This window comes from Hypanus sabinus, chromosome 4, assembly GCF_030144855.1.
Source record: "Hypanus sabinus isolate sHypSab1 chromosome 4, sHypSab1.hap1, whole genome shotgun sequence".
Lineage (NCBI taxonomy): Eukaryota > Metazoa > Chordata > Chondrichthyes > Myliobatiformes > Dasyatidae > Hypanus > Hypanus sabinus.
Genome location: NC_082709.1, coordinates 65,347,816 through 65,363,972, shown reverse-complemented (window position 1 = coordinate 65,363,972; position 16,157 = coordinate 65,347,816). Strand labels below are relative to the sequence as shown.

The following is a 16,157-nucleotide window of genomic DNA, read 5'->3' as shown; positions in this document are numbered from 1 at the left end:
CAACGTAACATGCCCGCAGCCCACTAATCCTAACTAGATCTCTTTGGAATGTGGGAGGAACCCAGAGCACCCAGAGGAAAACCTCATGGTCACGGCGAGAATGAACAAACTCCTTACAGATAGCGGCAGGAATCAAACCCTTCTTAATTCGGGAGGGGGGACGTGGTTTTGGGGGTATATTCCCTGGAATTTAGAAGCATGAGAAGTGTGACTTTATTACGACTTAAGATCCTGAGAGGACACGACAGGGTAGATGTTTCCGTTAGTGACAGAGTCTTGAAAGAGGAGACACAGTCAAGATAAGGGGCATGTCTTTTAAAATCCTGGTAGTAGAAGTGTCTCCTCTCAGAAGGTAATGGACCTCTGGAATTCTTTGCCTCAAATGGATACAAAGGCCAGATCACTACAGTGGAAGCGGACACATGTCTTGTAAAATTGGGGTACTGAGGGCTCTGAGGGAGTTGAGGCCTGAGGTAGATCAACCATGTTTATGTTGAACAGTGGGGCAGGCTTGAGGAGCCTAATAAAGATCTCAGCTCGAAATATTGACTACTTATTCTCCATAGATGTTGCCTGACCTGCTGAGTTCCTCCAGCATTATGTGTGTGTGTGTGTGTGTGTGTTGCTTTGGATTTCCAGCATCCGCAGAACCTCTTGTGTTTATAATTCGCTGCTCCTACTTTGGAGCTCCTGTGAGCATATGGACACATTCATTAATAAACTCCCAACTTCTTAAATTCCCTCCACTGAGATAAGGCAGATGTGAGTTATCCTTACTACTTCCCTCTAATTTCCACTTGGATCCCATCCTGAGGTCCAAGTTGCATTTTCATGCTACCTCCCCAGCCCTCCCACTTGAGTGCAGTGCCTCTAGGAGTTGGTGCAACACTCTCAAGCCCCCAGAATTAGGTTAAAAACTTTCTCCGCAACCACAACATGGAGACGTGAAGCCAACCTGTCCTGAAGATCTCATAGCGCAACGAGAATCCTGCCCCTTGGTGCGCGTAGTCTGACACGAACTTGATGTACAGGGCGGAACCCGAGGAGATGATCGATGTGGGGGCGATGTTTCCGCAGTGCTTCCCCAGCAGGTCCGCATCCTCCCTGTCTCCGTCCCGGATTTCGATGTAGTCGTACCTAAGGCAGATGGAAATACATTAAAAAGTGTAGCCGTCTGAGTGGTCGTCTGCTCTCGTCCTGACCAGGAGGGTCTGGGTGATGGCACTGAGGTCAAAGGAAAATGGACTCTCGCATCTATCAACGAGCAGCCTCAATGTGGTGTGAAGAGGCCTCCGTTTCCGAGTCACACTCCCTCCTAGGTCACTGGATTTACTCATCCAGATTGAGAATAACATCATCGGAAGAAATTCCTTCTTCGGCATCACCAGCAAAGCCAGCATTTAACTCTGTTTTCAGTCACCATGAGAGGAGAGGCTCAGTGGCACACCTGTCCCACAGCCCCAGGTACGTAGGTTCAAACCTGACCCCGGGCATTGCCCGTGTGGATGAATGGCCTGTGACCGTAGGGGTGCTCTAGAGTCCTCCAACATCCAAAGACACGTGGGTTCTAATTGATTGCAGTTACTTGCCTCCAGTGTGCAGGCAAGAGGGGGAACCTGGAGGCGAGGAGTTATTGTCAGGAAGAAAGTTCTAAATAGGGAGCAAATCGAGAATTCAGCGGTGCAAAGGGACATCAGAGGATTTCCTAAAGGTTAACTTGCAGGTTGAGTTGGTAGTGAGGAAGGCAGCTGCAGTGCTAGAGTTCATTTCGAGAGGACAATGCTGACCACTGTCAGACCACCCTTGGAGCAACATGAACATTCTTTATCTGAGAAAGAATGTATTGACATTGGAGAGGGTCCAGAGGAGATTCACCAGAATGATTCCAGGAATGAAAGGGTTAACATATAAGCAGCATTTATGACTCTGGGCCTGTACTAGCTGCAATTTACAAGAATGGGAGGGGGGATCTCATTGAAACCTATCAAATATTGAAAGAGTTACTTAGAGTGGACAGTTTCCTATAATGGGTGAGTCTAGGACCAGAGGACATAATCTCACAGTAGAGGCTGTGCCCTCTGGTCCATTTAGAAGAGAGATGAGGAGGATGTTTTTAACCAGAGGGCGGTAACTATGTGGAATTGATTGCTACAGATGGCTGTGGAGGCCAGGTCATTGGGTATATTTAAAGTGGAGGTTGATAGGTTCTTGATTAGTAAGGGCGTCAAAGGGGAAAAGACAGGAGAACAGGGTTGACAGAGATAATAAGTCATTCATGATCAAATGGCAGAGCAGACTTGATGGGCAGAGTGGCCTAATTCTGTTCCTATGTTTTACGAATGTGGAGAACATTGGTTACAGGGAAATTAGCTGGAAGTGAGGCCTGCAGCCAGCATTGATTCCGTGGTCCAACTGGCTTTGTTCCATGTTATAATGAAATGCAGAATGTCATCAGCTCCCAGCTGGAACCACTGCTGTCCTCCTGACAAAAATGCTTCCACAGTGCCTTTGGGGAGGGAGTCCCATTATTTAGACCCACCAACAACGAAGGACAATGACATTTTACCGAGTCAGGATGGAGTGCGATTTGGTTCTCCAATGCACCTTCTAGCCTTGCCCATCTGCATGACAGAGCCCATGAGTCTATGGACTCTGTCACACAGATGGGACACGGAGGACAGGTTGCACGCGGCCAGAGCAGGCATCAGTTTAAGGGACCTTGATGTCAACTTTGACATTAAGTTCAAAGAATCTTCAGCTTCGAGTTCTGGAGTTGATGCTTTTGGATCAGACACTTGTCCTCCCTAGATTTGCCCCATCTGTGTGATAAGGGTCTATAGACTTACAGGCAGAGGGGACAAGATTAGAATGTGCATTAAAGAACAGCCAAAACAATATCAAGGCCTTAATTAACACCTGACAGCTTGATTGTGTTGGTGTGCTTTCTGCATCAAGCCCCCAAGAGTCACTGCATATTTGACCGTCGGCATAGCATGCCTATCACAAGCAACAAAACAACACACAGCTCTCATGGTCCGGATCGGTTCCCCTTTAAATTTAGTTAGATTGCGATCTGGACCATTGACTCCTTGTTCCCTTCTAATTCCGTTTCACGCGTCCCTTGAGCTTGGCAATCGAGGTAATCTACCCTCGACCCGAACCGGCAGCTTATAAGCCCCTGGCTTTAGCCATTCGGGGCAAGAGTGTTAAGAAGCCTTCGCAAGTCGCCGCTGCTAAGACAAGCCAGAGTCATCCAGCCCGAGTCGGAGTACCAGCAATTCGCCTTCCGTCGCCAGAGTGTAGTCCAGCGAAGGCAAAGGGAAGCAAAGGCTGCCCCCAAGTAATGAATGGCTTCTGATGCCGTTGCTTGTGCGAAGAGGTCGTGCCCCAGATTCTGCTGCAAGGAGTGACTCGAGATCGTCAGGAAACATAAGCTATTCACCAGCGTTCTTCACTAAACTGGAAAGTACTTCCCCAATGGTGAAGTCAAAAGAAACAGGAGGCATTTCGTAATTCCTCTGGCGGCGGAGAGTCTGACATTGCTAATGCTCCACCTGGGACTGAGATACTTAACCTTCCTGCGGTTACCACATCAGGTGTGGTTTCGTACAAGACAGGCGGAGTCCTGGCTCGATGTTCATGCCCATGGTCTGTGTCTACCCCTCGAAGAGTCCCGGCTCGGTGCCTGAGTGGAAGGCGGAGTCCTGGCTCAATGTTCATGCCCATTGTCCGTGTCTACCCCTCGAAGAGTCCCGGCTCGGTGCCTGAGTGGAAGGCGGAGTCCTGGCTCGACGTTCATGCCCATGGTCTGTGTCTACCCCTCGAAGAGCCCTGGCTCGGTGCCTGAGTGGAAGGCGGTCCTGGCTCGACGTTCATGCCCATGGTCTGTGTCTACCCCTCGAAGAGTCCCGGCTCGGTGCCTGAGTGGAAGGCGGAGTCCTGGCTCGACGTTCATGCCCATTGTCCGTGTCTACCCCTCGAAGAGTCCCGGCTCGGTGCCTGAGTGGAAGGCGGAGTCCTGGCTCGACGTTCATGCCCATTGTCCGTGTCTACCCCTCGAAGAGTCCCGGCTCGGTGCCTGAGTGGAAGGCGGAGTCCTGGCTCAATGTTCATGCCCATTGTCCGTGTCTACCCCTCGAAGAGTCCTGGCTCGGTGCCTGAGTGGAAGGCGGAGTCCTGGCTCGATGTTCATGCCCAGTGTCTGTGTCTACCCCTCGAAGAGCCCTGGCTCGGTGCCTGAGTGGAAGGCGGAGTCCTGACTCGACGTTCATGCCCATGGTCCGTGTCCACCCCTCGAAGAGCCCCGGCTCGGTGCCTGAGTGGAAGGCGGAGTCCTGGCTCGACGTTCATGCCCATTGTCCGTGTTTACCCCTCGACGAAGAGTACCAACTCGAAGGAGGAGTCCTGGTTCAAGATTCCTTGTCCTGTGTTTTGGTGTCCACGTTGCTGGCTGTGGCGATCCCTCGTATCCAAGCGTCTGCTGGCAGTGAATCAAGGTCCTAGTCTCCCAGTCCAAGCCATGGCTATCCATGTTCCCGCTGTCCCCTAGTCCAAGGTTCGTGTTTCTTTGTCCTCCTCGATTCCCCGATCTTCTGTGTAGCGAGTAATAAACGCTATTTTACTGTACCTAAGAAAGACGCGTTTGCACCCTGCTTGTGGGTCCTCTCCCTTGTCCCCCCCCTCGTGACAACAGCAAAACACTGCCTTCACACGTGTGGGTTCAGTTGATGTTGCAAGAGCTATCACAGCCCCAACAGTAACCGACCCACCGGCTGGGCGATCAGATCATCGTTGCCTGTTTGTCGCTGCTGAAGCCCAGTTCTGCAATCAAGGTGCAGACCGTAAGCGGCCTGTGGGGATTGGGGACCATCTCACTCTCACTCTGACCCAGTATCTGGGAAGCAGGGTGATAAACTCCCTGCAAAGGGATGCAACACCCCATCCTCTCTGGCCACAAGGTTTATCCCCAACGTAGCAAATCAGAACAGGTGCTCAAAATCCGAAACAAAAGCAGGAAATACTGGAAACACTGGGCGGGGCAGGCAACACCTGTGGAACGAGAAACAGAGTGATGTCGAAGGCCATTTGTCAAAACTGGGGAAGGGTTTTGGACCAGAAATATTAACTGTTTTACTTTTGACAGATGCTGACTGGCTCACTAAATGTTTCCATCACTTCCTCTTTTATCAAATGTGCAGCCGAGAAGTGGGTGATTTGACCCTAAAGGCCACTGGAGACACTAATGCCCCACTTGAACTTCCACTCACCATCTGACTCTGTCACCATATCCTGTGTTCCTTTCTCTGCCAGATAATCATACCGCACCCTCTTCAGCACACCATCACTGTTTCCGTTAGTTGCATCGCTTACGTTCCACGCATTATCGCTCAGCTGCCTACTGGATCCACAACTAACTGCATTACAACAACACCGTGCCTTCCCCCCCCCCCCCCACACTCTTGGATTTCCCCAGATGCTTTCTCAGTGTGAAACACCTTGTACCATCTTCCTCAGCAGTCTGTCTCCTACATGAGCAGACTAGTGCGGAGGTACCTACTTTTCATTCTTGCAGGAGATTTCAGAAGCTGGGAGGAGTAGAACTCACACTAATGCAGTCCAAGGTAAGTGGGAGAAAAGTCTACTTTGCATAGAGGGCTGCTCCCCTGGTATACATGCACAGCTGACAGGAATAGCAATCCTCTACTGCTGAGCTAAGAATATTAAGCATTCTGTTGGATAAAGCCTCAAGAGCTAGGAGAACAGAACGAGGGAGTGTTGCCCTCTGGTTTCACATGATATTAAAACCAGACCTCGTCCACTCTCTCAGATAGACATAAAAACCTTTGCAGCATTATTAAGCAAAGGAGCAAGACTATTATTCCCCCCCCCCACCCTCACCCCCTCACCTTGGGCAATATTGAGGCCTCAACACCATTAAAGCTGGTTATCTGCTTGTAAACATAGTGTGGAAATGGCTGTTTCCAAATTGACACGTCCTACGGTTCAACATTAATTACACTCCAATGCATATTTGATTAGCTGGGCTGATATTTGAGACATCCTGACATTGTGGCAGGTGCCAAATAAATGCAAATTTTTCTCTTTTATCCTGAAAAAGCTAGGAGCTAAAGGCAGTTCCGACGCTTGCTTGTCCTGAGACTGCAGGGAACCTGAGGTGTTCATCTCAACCTCCGCCACTAGAGGGTAGCAAACACAACGTTGTAGCAGTCTAATTCAGCTCGTCGTGACAGGTGTGTGTGTGTGTGTGGTGCATGCTTCTATGTATATGTTATGTGGGTGTGTGTCTACATATGTGGGTCATTGTGTGTTTATATGTATCAGTGCGGGTGTGTGTGTTGCATGCTTCTGTGTATATGTTATGTGGGTGTGTGTCTATGTATGTGGGTCATTGTGTGTGTATATGTATCAGTGAGTGTGTGTGTGTGTGTGTGTGTGTATTGCATGCTTCTGTGTGTATGTTATGTGGGTGTGTGTCTACATATGTGGGTCATTGTGTGTGTATATGTATCAGTGCCTCTGTGTGTGTGTGTGTGTGTGTGTGTGTGTGTGTGTGTGTGTGTGTGTGTGTGTGTGTGTGGTTTTGAAGGAAGATATGCCCACAGTATTCTACTGAAAGAAGTCTATCAACAGAGCACACTGGCAGCACACACATTTAACCCATCTCTCCCCCATTCCTACTGACCTGTCCTCTTCACACTCCTACATCATCTGAGCTCTGGAACTTCTTCCCTCAGTCCCTCAGCCTCCCTGCCCCTCTATCTTTGCTGGAGAAACCCTATCAGACCCAAGGCCTTAAAGTCATCTGTCTTGTCCTGAGTGAGAGTCAGCTTCAAAACTATTCTGGAGACTTCTCTTGCAGGTCGTGAGGTGAGTGGGTGTTCTCAATGTACAGGGTATCTTGTCAAAGTTATTCATGGGACCATGGCTGTTTTACTGAGATATGAATGCTTGTTCTTGGGAAAACAGAATATAATTTTAATCTGCTTAAGGTTGAAGTGAAATCAAATACCCTTTCCTTCATAGACAGACTCACTCATCACTACTCATTTATAATAGAGCAACGTTCTGCTTTGTACATGGCCAAAGGAGATGCATTAGATTTCATGACGCTTTCTTGAGAGTGAAGGTCTCCAAGATCAAGACAGCAAAATATCTTGGCTCAGAGAATGTGGAATTGTATGATTATATACAACTGTGTGGAGTGGTTATATGTAACTCTTGGAGTTTGAGTTCAATTGTTTCTATCTGCTTTTTGACCCTATGGTGAGTTTCTCGTATTTCCTTATGATACACAAGAAGGCCATTTGGCCCATTGAGCCCATGTTGGTACGCTGAACATTTCAATCCCAATCTCTTTCCCTCTAACCACATGTTACAACATCACATTAAAACTTTGGGTGATGTTGGTGAAAGCACACCTGGAATATTCCTTGCAGACCAGGAAAGTCTAAAGTCAGATGGAAACACTCAAACCCAGTCTGAAAGTTGTATATAACCGCTCCACACAGCGCCATGTTCCCCCAGCAAAGATATTTTGTAGAACTATGTTTTTGCCATAACAGACACTTAATGAGAGAGGGGGAGGAATGGATGTTTCATGTTCGAGGGTTTGAGAAATACTGTCCTTGGGCTCTCCGTAGAGTTACTGAAACATAGAAAATAAGCATAGAATATATGCATAGATCTACAATTTTATCCGGAGAGAGAGAGGTTTACATTCATGGCAAACAGACTTCAATTCACATTGGTTATCTTTGGTACCTGCAGTCATGCTTTTCAAGTTCAAAATGGGGGTTGAAGTTCAGTAGAATCTTCTGGTGGCTCTCGGGCGCATGGATGACCCACTCACACCTCTGGTGCGGCGTGTAGTCATGAGGGTATCCTGGTGAGGTAATGTATCCTGCTTCCCTTGCATCCAGACTCTCCCCGCAAGGCACAGCACCTTCAAGAGAAACTGGAGTTACCACACTAATCATCAGGGCAGGAGAAACACTTCTCTTTTAAAACCAGATCTTTCAGCATTTACTTTTGTCTGCCAATCTAACAGGTGTTGCCTTAGCTCAGAAGCAGAAACGTCCATGGATCAGACACCATGAAGAGGAAGGTTAGACACAAGCGAGTCTGCAGATGCTGTAAATCCTGAGCAACACAATAGCAGAGGGACTTAGCAAGTCAGGCAGATTCATTCAGGGGAATAACCCTTGTCAGGAGTTCTAATGTCAGGTCTCAGCCCAAAACATTGACTGTTTATTCCCTTCCATGGATGCTGCCTGACCTGCTGAGTTCCTAGAGGAAGGTATTAGCAACGTGGGTCGCTTTGCTATGGTAAATGCAAAAAAAAACAAAACCCTACAAAAGAAGACACAAGAGATGGCAAATTCTGGAATCTGGAGCAAAAATTAAACTGCTGGAAGAACTCAGCGGGTCAAATTCAAAGGTTAAAATAAATTTATTATCGAAGTTCATATACATCACCACCTAAGCCCCTGAGATTCATTTACTTGTGGGCATTTACGGGAAAATAAAGAAATACAATAGAATTTATGAAAATCTATACATAAACAAAGATGGACAAACAACCAATATGCAAAAGAAGACAAATTGTGCAATTTAAAATTTAGAAGTAATACTGAAGACATTAATCCTTGAAATGAGGCTGCAGATTGTGGAATCAGTTCAGTGTTGAGCTGAGTAAGTTATCCTCGCTGGTTCAGGAGTTTGGTATTTGCAGGGTAGTGACTGTTCCTGAACCTAGTGGTGTGGGACCTAAGGCTCCTGTACTTCCTGCCCAATGGAATAGTGAGAAGGTTCATGATTCAAGATTCAAGATCGTTTCATGTCATTTCCCGTACACAAATGTAAAAGCGAATAAAATAACTGTAACTCCGAATACGATGCAGGACAGAAAAAGCACAAAAAACACACGAGAAGATAAAAATCACAATAAATCTGAACACATCAGATAGTTCATAGACATTAATCGATTATATGTACATAATGGCACCAGGCACAGGAGTGACTGACCAGAAATGATAAAGTAGTGGTGATGGGTGTGGAGGGGTGGGTTAGTGGGTGGAGGTTTGGATCAGCCTTACTGCTTGGGAAAAGCAACTATTTTTGAGTCTGGTGGTCCTGGCATGAATTCTACATAGCCTCCTCCCTGATGGGAGTTGGACAAGCAGACCGCCAGCAGGGTGGGTGCGATCCTTTATGAAGTTACTGGCACGTTTCCTTGATGGTAGGTAGGCTGGTACTGGGGGTATGTTGATCAGTTTTGACTACCCGTGGTAGGGTCTTCCTTTCCACCACAGTGCAGTTTCTGTACCATGTAGTGTCATAGCAGCTCTGTGCCATGCATCTGCAGAAGGACTTGAGTGTAGATGTGCGTAGTCCAGCTCTCTTCGGCCTCCTCAGAAAGTAGAGGTGTTGGTGAGGAGGACGTGTTCTGGGATGTGCCAGATCGAAACTGCTCGTGCCACCAGTGTAAGGTGGGGGGGGGGGGGGTTGGTGGGAGTGGGCAAGTTCTCCTGAAGCTGCTAACAATCTCCGTTGTACTGTGGATCGTCAGGAAGAGATTATTAGCTTGTCGCCAACCCTCAAGTTCTTGCATCTCTTCTCGAAAGGCCATCTCATCGTTGTTGGTGTCATGTCACTGGCGAACTTGACAGTGTGGTTGCTTGGGCAGTTGGCCGTGCAGTTGTGCGTGAGCAGGTCGTACACCAAAGGGTTCAGCACACATCCCGTGTACAGGGTGACGGGGAGGGAGGAGCGGTTGTGTATTCTGACTCTCTGAGCTCTGGGGTTAGGAAGTCCTAGTAGGATAGTGGGGTATTTGGACTGAGGAGTAGGAGAAAGCGTGGTCTACATGGTGGGGACATCAATAACGAATACTGCTTTCTTGTGGCAGCATGGGGAGTGCTTTGGACTGGGGTGAGTAGGGTGGGACTGGTGAGATAATGGGGAAGGGGAGGGGAGAGTGTTCAGACAGAGGCTGCCAGGCAGTAAGTGGAATCTGATAAGGGAGGGTGACAGGCCTGTACGACTAAGTGGTGGAAGGTATGGGAGAGGTGAACAGACAGACAGGCATACTTCATTGATCCCAAGGGAAATTGGGTTTCATTACAGCCGCACCAAGAATAGTGAAGAAATATAGCAATATAAACCATAAATAATAATAATGTTAATCATGCCAAGTGAAAATAAGTCCAGGACCAGCCCATTGGTTCAGGGTGTCTGACACTCCGAGGAAGGAGTTGCAAAGTTTGATGGTCACAGGTAGGAATGACTTCCTATGACGCTCAGCGTTACATCTCAGTGGAATCAGGCTCTGGCTGAATGTACTCCTGTGCCTAACCAGTACATTATGGAGTGGATGGGAGTCATTATCCAAGATGGCATGCAACTTGGACAGCATCCTCTTTTCAGACACCACTGTCAGAGAGTCCAGTTCCACCCCCACAACATCACTGGCCTTACGAATGAGTTTGTTGATTCTGTTGGTGTCTGCTACCCTCAGCCTGCTGCCCCAACACACAACAGCAAACATGATAGCTCTGGCCACCACAGACTTGTAGAACATCCTCAGTATCATCCGGCAGATGTTAAAGGACCTCAGTCTCCTTAGGAAATAGAGACGGCTCTGACCCTTCTTGTAGACAGCCTCAGTGTTCTTTGACCAGTCCAGTTTATTGTCAATTCATATCCCCAGGTATTTGTAATCCTCCACTATGTCCACACTGACCCCTTGGATGGAAACAGGGGTCACCAGTGCCTTAGCCCTCCTCAGGTCCACCAAGGGATAGTGGATAGGCATGTGGGAGATAGGCAGAAGGAACCATAGAGGGATGGCTAACAAGTCTTGGTAATGAGAGATGGAGAAGGTGAATGAAAGGACAGAGAACTTGGATGGACTAGTTGGACTGGGAAAGGGACATGGTGGTGGTGGTGGGAGAAGGTGGGTTTCCTGAAGTTAGAGAATTCATTGTTCCTGACATTGAGTAGCAGTGCACCCAGATGTATGAGCTGTTGGTCTCCCAGCTTGCATTTGCCCTCCCTAAAGCAGGGTAAACGGCCAATAACAGACAGGCCAGAGGGAGAGTGGGAAGGGGAGCTTGAAGAAAATGCAATGCAAATGAAGCGGAAAACAGTAAATGCTGGGAAGGCCTCGGCAGGACTGACATCCCCTGTCAAAGGAGAAACTGTTAATGGTTCAGGTCCGGGATCAGATGAAAATCTCTGGGCCTCGGATGTTAACCGGCTCCCTTTCCACAGATGCTGTGTGACCTGTGGAGTTCCTCCTGCAACTTTTATATTCAAGACAGAAATGGTGCAATAGCATCTGAGTTCTAGCAACTGTTGTTGTGACAAACACCACCAAAGGGAAAGATGTTAAAGCCAATTTCAAGGTGGGGATTTGGAGTGCTATGGCAAGGAGTGGGTGAGTGTAAAGAAGAATTTCTCTGAAAACAGAATGGGAAGGCTGAAGTCATTCCCAACAAAGCAAGAGTTGATTTCAACCATATACTGCCTCGTGCAAGTTTGGCTTCAAGCTGGTGCACTGTGCACTTGTTATCGATTGGAGCAGATTTAGGCCATTCGACCCATTGAGCTTGCTACGCCATTAGATGAAGGTTGATTCATTATCACCATAACCTGCTGTCCCATATCCCATGAACCAATTAGCAAAGGGACTAACAAGCCATCCCAAAAGCAGCAAACATTCACCACAAAGCGCTGGAAGATTGCAATCGGCACTGAGCAGTCGGGTCCTGTGAAAAAGCCTCTCGAACATTCTAAGCATGTACTGTTTGAAAAGGTCACATGAACGTGGTTTGCACACTGCAAACCCGAACACTATAAATATATAGATCCAACAATGCTATGAATAAACAGACCAGACAACACTATAAACCGCTAATAAAAGAAAAATTTTGTTTCTTCCCCCAGGCAGTCCATCTGCTCAATCATTCTAGTCAACCCCCGCACCCCCCCCCCCCCAATCACCACCCCTCTATCTATTACCCTGGTCGCTGCACTGCAATCAATTTTTATAACACTGTTTACATTGTAAATACATGCTGGTATTTATGTACTTATGCACATTTTATTCCATTTCGGTACATTAACCTCTAACTTTATTTTTATGTATTTCTTTATTCTTTATCATTGTTGAATGTTGTGTTTCTTGTTGCATGCTGACCAGCACGCCACAGCAAATTCCTAATACATGTAAATGTATGTGCTGAATAAAGTTGATCCTTGAACGTGTGTATTGTATATATATTTTATAAATAATGTCCATTTATGAAATAACAAAAAACCCAGAAACAATTAAACCCTCCTCCATAGATTTGGCTACAAAATTTTGTTTGCAGTTCTGAGGGAACTTTTCTGAGATATTACACTATGACAGCAGCTCGAGGCTTGCTGTGAAACACTTTGAGACTTCCTGAGGTCAATATGGGCGCTGTACAAGTCAAAGGCTTATTAAAGAAGTCAATAAGGGTGAAGGGTCAAGGGCAGGTGAACAAGAGGAAGCAGCCCCCGAGAACTGCATGGCCGTGACTGACAAATAATGCCTTGTAATGCTGTGGAGTTTGTTTCCACAGGGAGAGCTGGTGAAAGACTGGAGCCGCAGAGGGAGCCAACACAATAATAATATCCTACAGGGGTCACGGTAAGTAACCATTGACACAGAGGGATCTGCAGAAGAGCTATGAATGGCTGTGCAGGGGTGAACAGTTCAAAGTTCAAAGCAAATTTACTTTCAAATATATACATATCACTATATACTACAATGGGGTTCATTTTCTTGCAGGAATTTACAGTAGAATCAGTGAAAAACTACACAGAAGCAAAGGCTGACGAATAACCAATAAGCAAAGGACAAACTGTCCAAATACAAAAATAAATAAATACTGAGACCTGAGCTGTTGAGACCTTGAAAGTGAGTCCATAGTTTGTGGAATCAGTTCAGAGCTGAGGTGAGTGAATATCAGAGAGGGTCACACTCTTCTGCAGCTAAGGGACAATAAAAGTATATTGGGAATTTTAAAAAGCTTCCTGTTCAGCGAAAGGGCAAGACTAAGTATTTCTTGTGAAGTTTTCTCAGGAATGGAAGATTTTTTTCAGTACAGTCCACGCTGAAAGGGCCCCTGTGTTCACCTCTGTAAATGCTAATCCTTTCAGTGTGGGTCTCTGCCTGTGTCAATGTTAACACCTTATTATTCATTAGCAGCCCTGCTGCAGCCTGCATAAAGGTCACACGCTTGGTGTTCCTTAAAGGGCACGGTTGTCTTGGCAACATCTCCCTTACAAGGCACCATGTCTTGCTTAAACACGGAAGGGAAGCGATAATGTGACATCCTCTACAATATGACAATGTCACTGTCCAGTCAACTGCTTCCATTGTTTTTTCACCTTCATATCGACTTGCCCAGAGCGCAGATGCTGGAAACCTGAATTAAAGACAGAGAATGCTAAAAGACCCAGCTGGTCAGGAAGCATCCCTGGAGAAAGGACACGAGAGTGACCATTTCATCAATCCTCTAGACAATAGACAGTAGGTGCAGGATTAGGCCATTCAGCCCTTCTAGCCAGCACCACCATTCACTGTGATCATGGCTGATCATATACAATCAGAACCCCGTTCCTGCCCTCTCCCCATATCCCTTGACCCCGCTATCTATAAGAGCTCTATCTAACTCTCTCTTGAATGCATCCAGAAACTTGGCTTCCACTGCCTTCTGGGGCAGTGCATTCCACATATCCACCACTCTCTGGGTGAAAAAGTTTTCCCGCATCTCTGTTCTAAATGGCCTACCCCTTATTCTTAAACTGTGGCCTCTAGTTCTGGACTCACCCATCAGCGGGATCATGCTTCCTGCCTCCAGTGTGTCCAATCCCTTAATAATCTTATATGTTTCAATCAGATCCCCTCTCATCCTTTTAAATTCCAGTGTATACAAGCCCAGTCGCTCCAATCTTTCAACATATGACAGTCCCACCATTCTGGGAATTAACCTTGTGAACCTACGCTGCACTCCCTCAATAGCAAGAATGTCCTTCCTCAAATTTGGAGACCAAAACTGCACACAATACTCCAGGTGGGGTCTCACCAGGGCCCTGTACAGCTGCAGAAGGACCTCTTTACTCCTATACTCAATTCCTCTTGTTATAAAGGCCAGCATGCCATTAGCTTTCTTCTCCGCCTACTGTACCTGCATGCTTGCTTTCATTGACTGATGTACAAGAACACCTAGATCTCGTTGTACTTCTCCTTTTCCTAACTTGACTCCATTTAGATAGTAATCTGCCTTCCTGTTCTTGCCACCAAAGTGGATAACCTCACATTTATCCACATTAAACTGCATCTGCCATACATTTGCCCACTCACCCAACCTGTCCAAGTCATCCTGCATTCTCATAACATCCTCCTGACATTTCACACTGTCACCCAGCTTTGTGTCATCGGCAAATTTGCTAATGTTACTTTTAATCCCTTCATCTAAATCATTAATGTATATTGTAAACAGCTGCGGTCCCAGCACCGAACCTTGCGGTATCCCACTGGTCACAGCCTGCCATTCCGAAAGGGACCCATTAATCGCTACTCTTTGTTTTCTGTCAGCCAGCCAATTTTCAATCCATGTCAGTACTCTGCCCCCAATGCCATGTGCTATAATTTTGCGCACTAATCTCCTATGTGGGACTTTATCAAAAGCTTTCTGGAAGTCCAGGTACACTACATCCACTGGTTCTCCCTTGTCCATTTTCATAGTTACATCCTCAAAAAACTCCAGAAGATTAGTCAAGCATGATTTTCCCTTCATAAATCCATGCTGACTCGGACTGATCCTTCTACTGCTATCCAAATGTGTCATAATTTCCTCTTTTATAATTGACCCCAGCATCTTTCCCACCACTGACGTCAGGCTAACCGGTCTATAATTCCCTGTTTTCTCTCTCCCTCCTTTCTTGAAAAGTGGGACAACATTAGCCACCCTCCAATCAGCAGGAACTGTTCCTGAATCTATAGAACATTGGAAAATGATTACCAATGCGTCCACGATTTCTAAAGTACCCTGGGATGCAGACCATCAGGTCCCAGAGACTTATCAGCCTTCAGACTCAGCAGTCTATCCAACACCGTTTCTTGCCTAATATAAATTTCCTTCAGTTCATCCTTTACCCTAGTTCCTTTGGCCACTATTACATCTGGGAGATTGTTTGTGTCTTCCCTAGTGAAGACAGATCCAAAGTACCTGTTCAACTCGTCTGCCATTTCCTTGTTCCCCATAATAAATTCACCCGTTTCTGTCTTCAATGGCCCAATTTTGGTCTTAACTATTTTTTTGCTATTCACATACCTAAAGAAGCTTTATATCCTCCTCTGAAGCTCCCTGGGTGCTTGAAAGGCATTAGGTCACTATCTAGAGCAACAGGGTTGGTGCTGGGTAGCCTTGTCACCTTGCCAGGTGACTGACACTGATGCTGAGGTCAGAGGGAGACCCAGTGGCACAGGTCACTGAACAACAGCCCCACCTCTCCACCAACACGGGTTCAGTCCCGACCTCCAGTGCTATCTGGGTGCGGTCTGAATGTCCTCCCCATGATCAGAGCATCTGGATTTTCTCCAGCTACTCTGATCTCCTCCCACATCCCAAACTTGTGGAGATAGGTGGGTTAACTGACCACTGTAAATTGCCCCTGCTGTCTGTGGGATGGGGGGGGGTTGTGATATCAGATTAGTGTAAGTGTGTTGTTGATTACTGGATTGGTCTCAATGGGCTGAGGGGACTCTGGAGTCAGTGGGGAAGGGTCCTTGGTAATCAATGATAATGGGATAAGCATCAAAAGGGTTTTTCTCTCAGCTGTCATTGGGCGCTTCACCTCTGATACTCACTTTGGACCGCGTTTGGCTCAGCAGATTTCTCAAACTAAATCTGAAGGTGGTGGGCTCGGTTGCATTCCAGACACCCAAGGGTGAGATTCAAGCTGATACACAGGAGTGCCTTTCACCTGAAATATTAGCCCAGGGGTTCCCAACCTTTTTTATGCCATGCACCAATACCACTAAGGGGTCCGTGGACCCCAGGTTGGGAACCCCTGTATTAGCCTACGCCAACTTGACTTCT

The 16,157-nt window shown here is 46.9% G+C and overlaps 1 protein-coding gene across 3 annotated transcripts in view; it reads right to left on the bottom strand.

Moving 5' to 3' along the window:
- The window catches only part of LOC132392844 (neuropilin-2-like), a 109,424-nt gene that overhangs the window by 77,079 nt on the left and 16,188 nt on the right, over positions 1-16,157 (bottom strand). For all 3 annotated transcript variants that reach the window (XM_059967328.1, XM_059967329.1, XM_059967327.1), the window contains exons 2-3: positions 7,783-7,963; positions 956-1,137 (exon numbers count right to left, since the gene is read on the bottom strand). In XM_059967328.1, the coding sequence (XP_059823311.1) occupies positions 956-1,137; positions 7,783-7,963 (363 nt within the window). The remainder of the gene's footprint in view (positions 1-955; positions 1,138-7,782; positions 7,964-16,157) is intronic.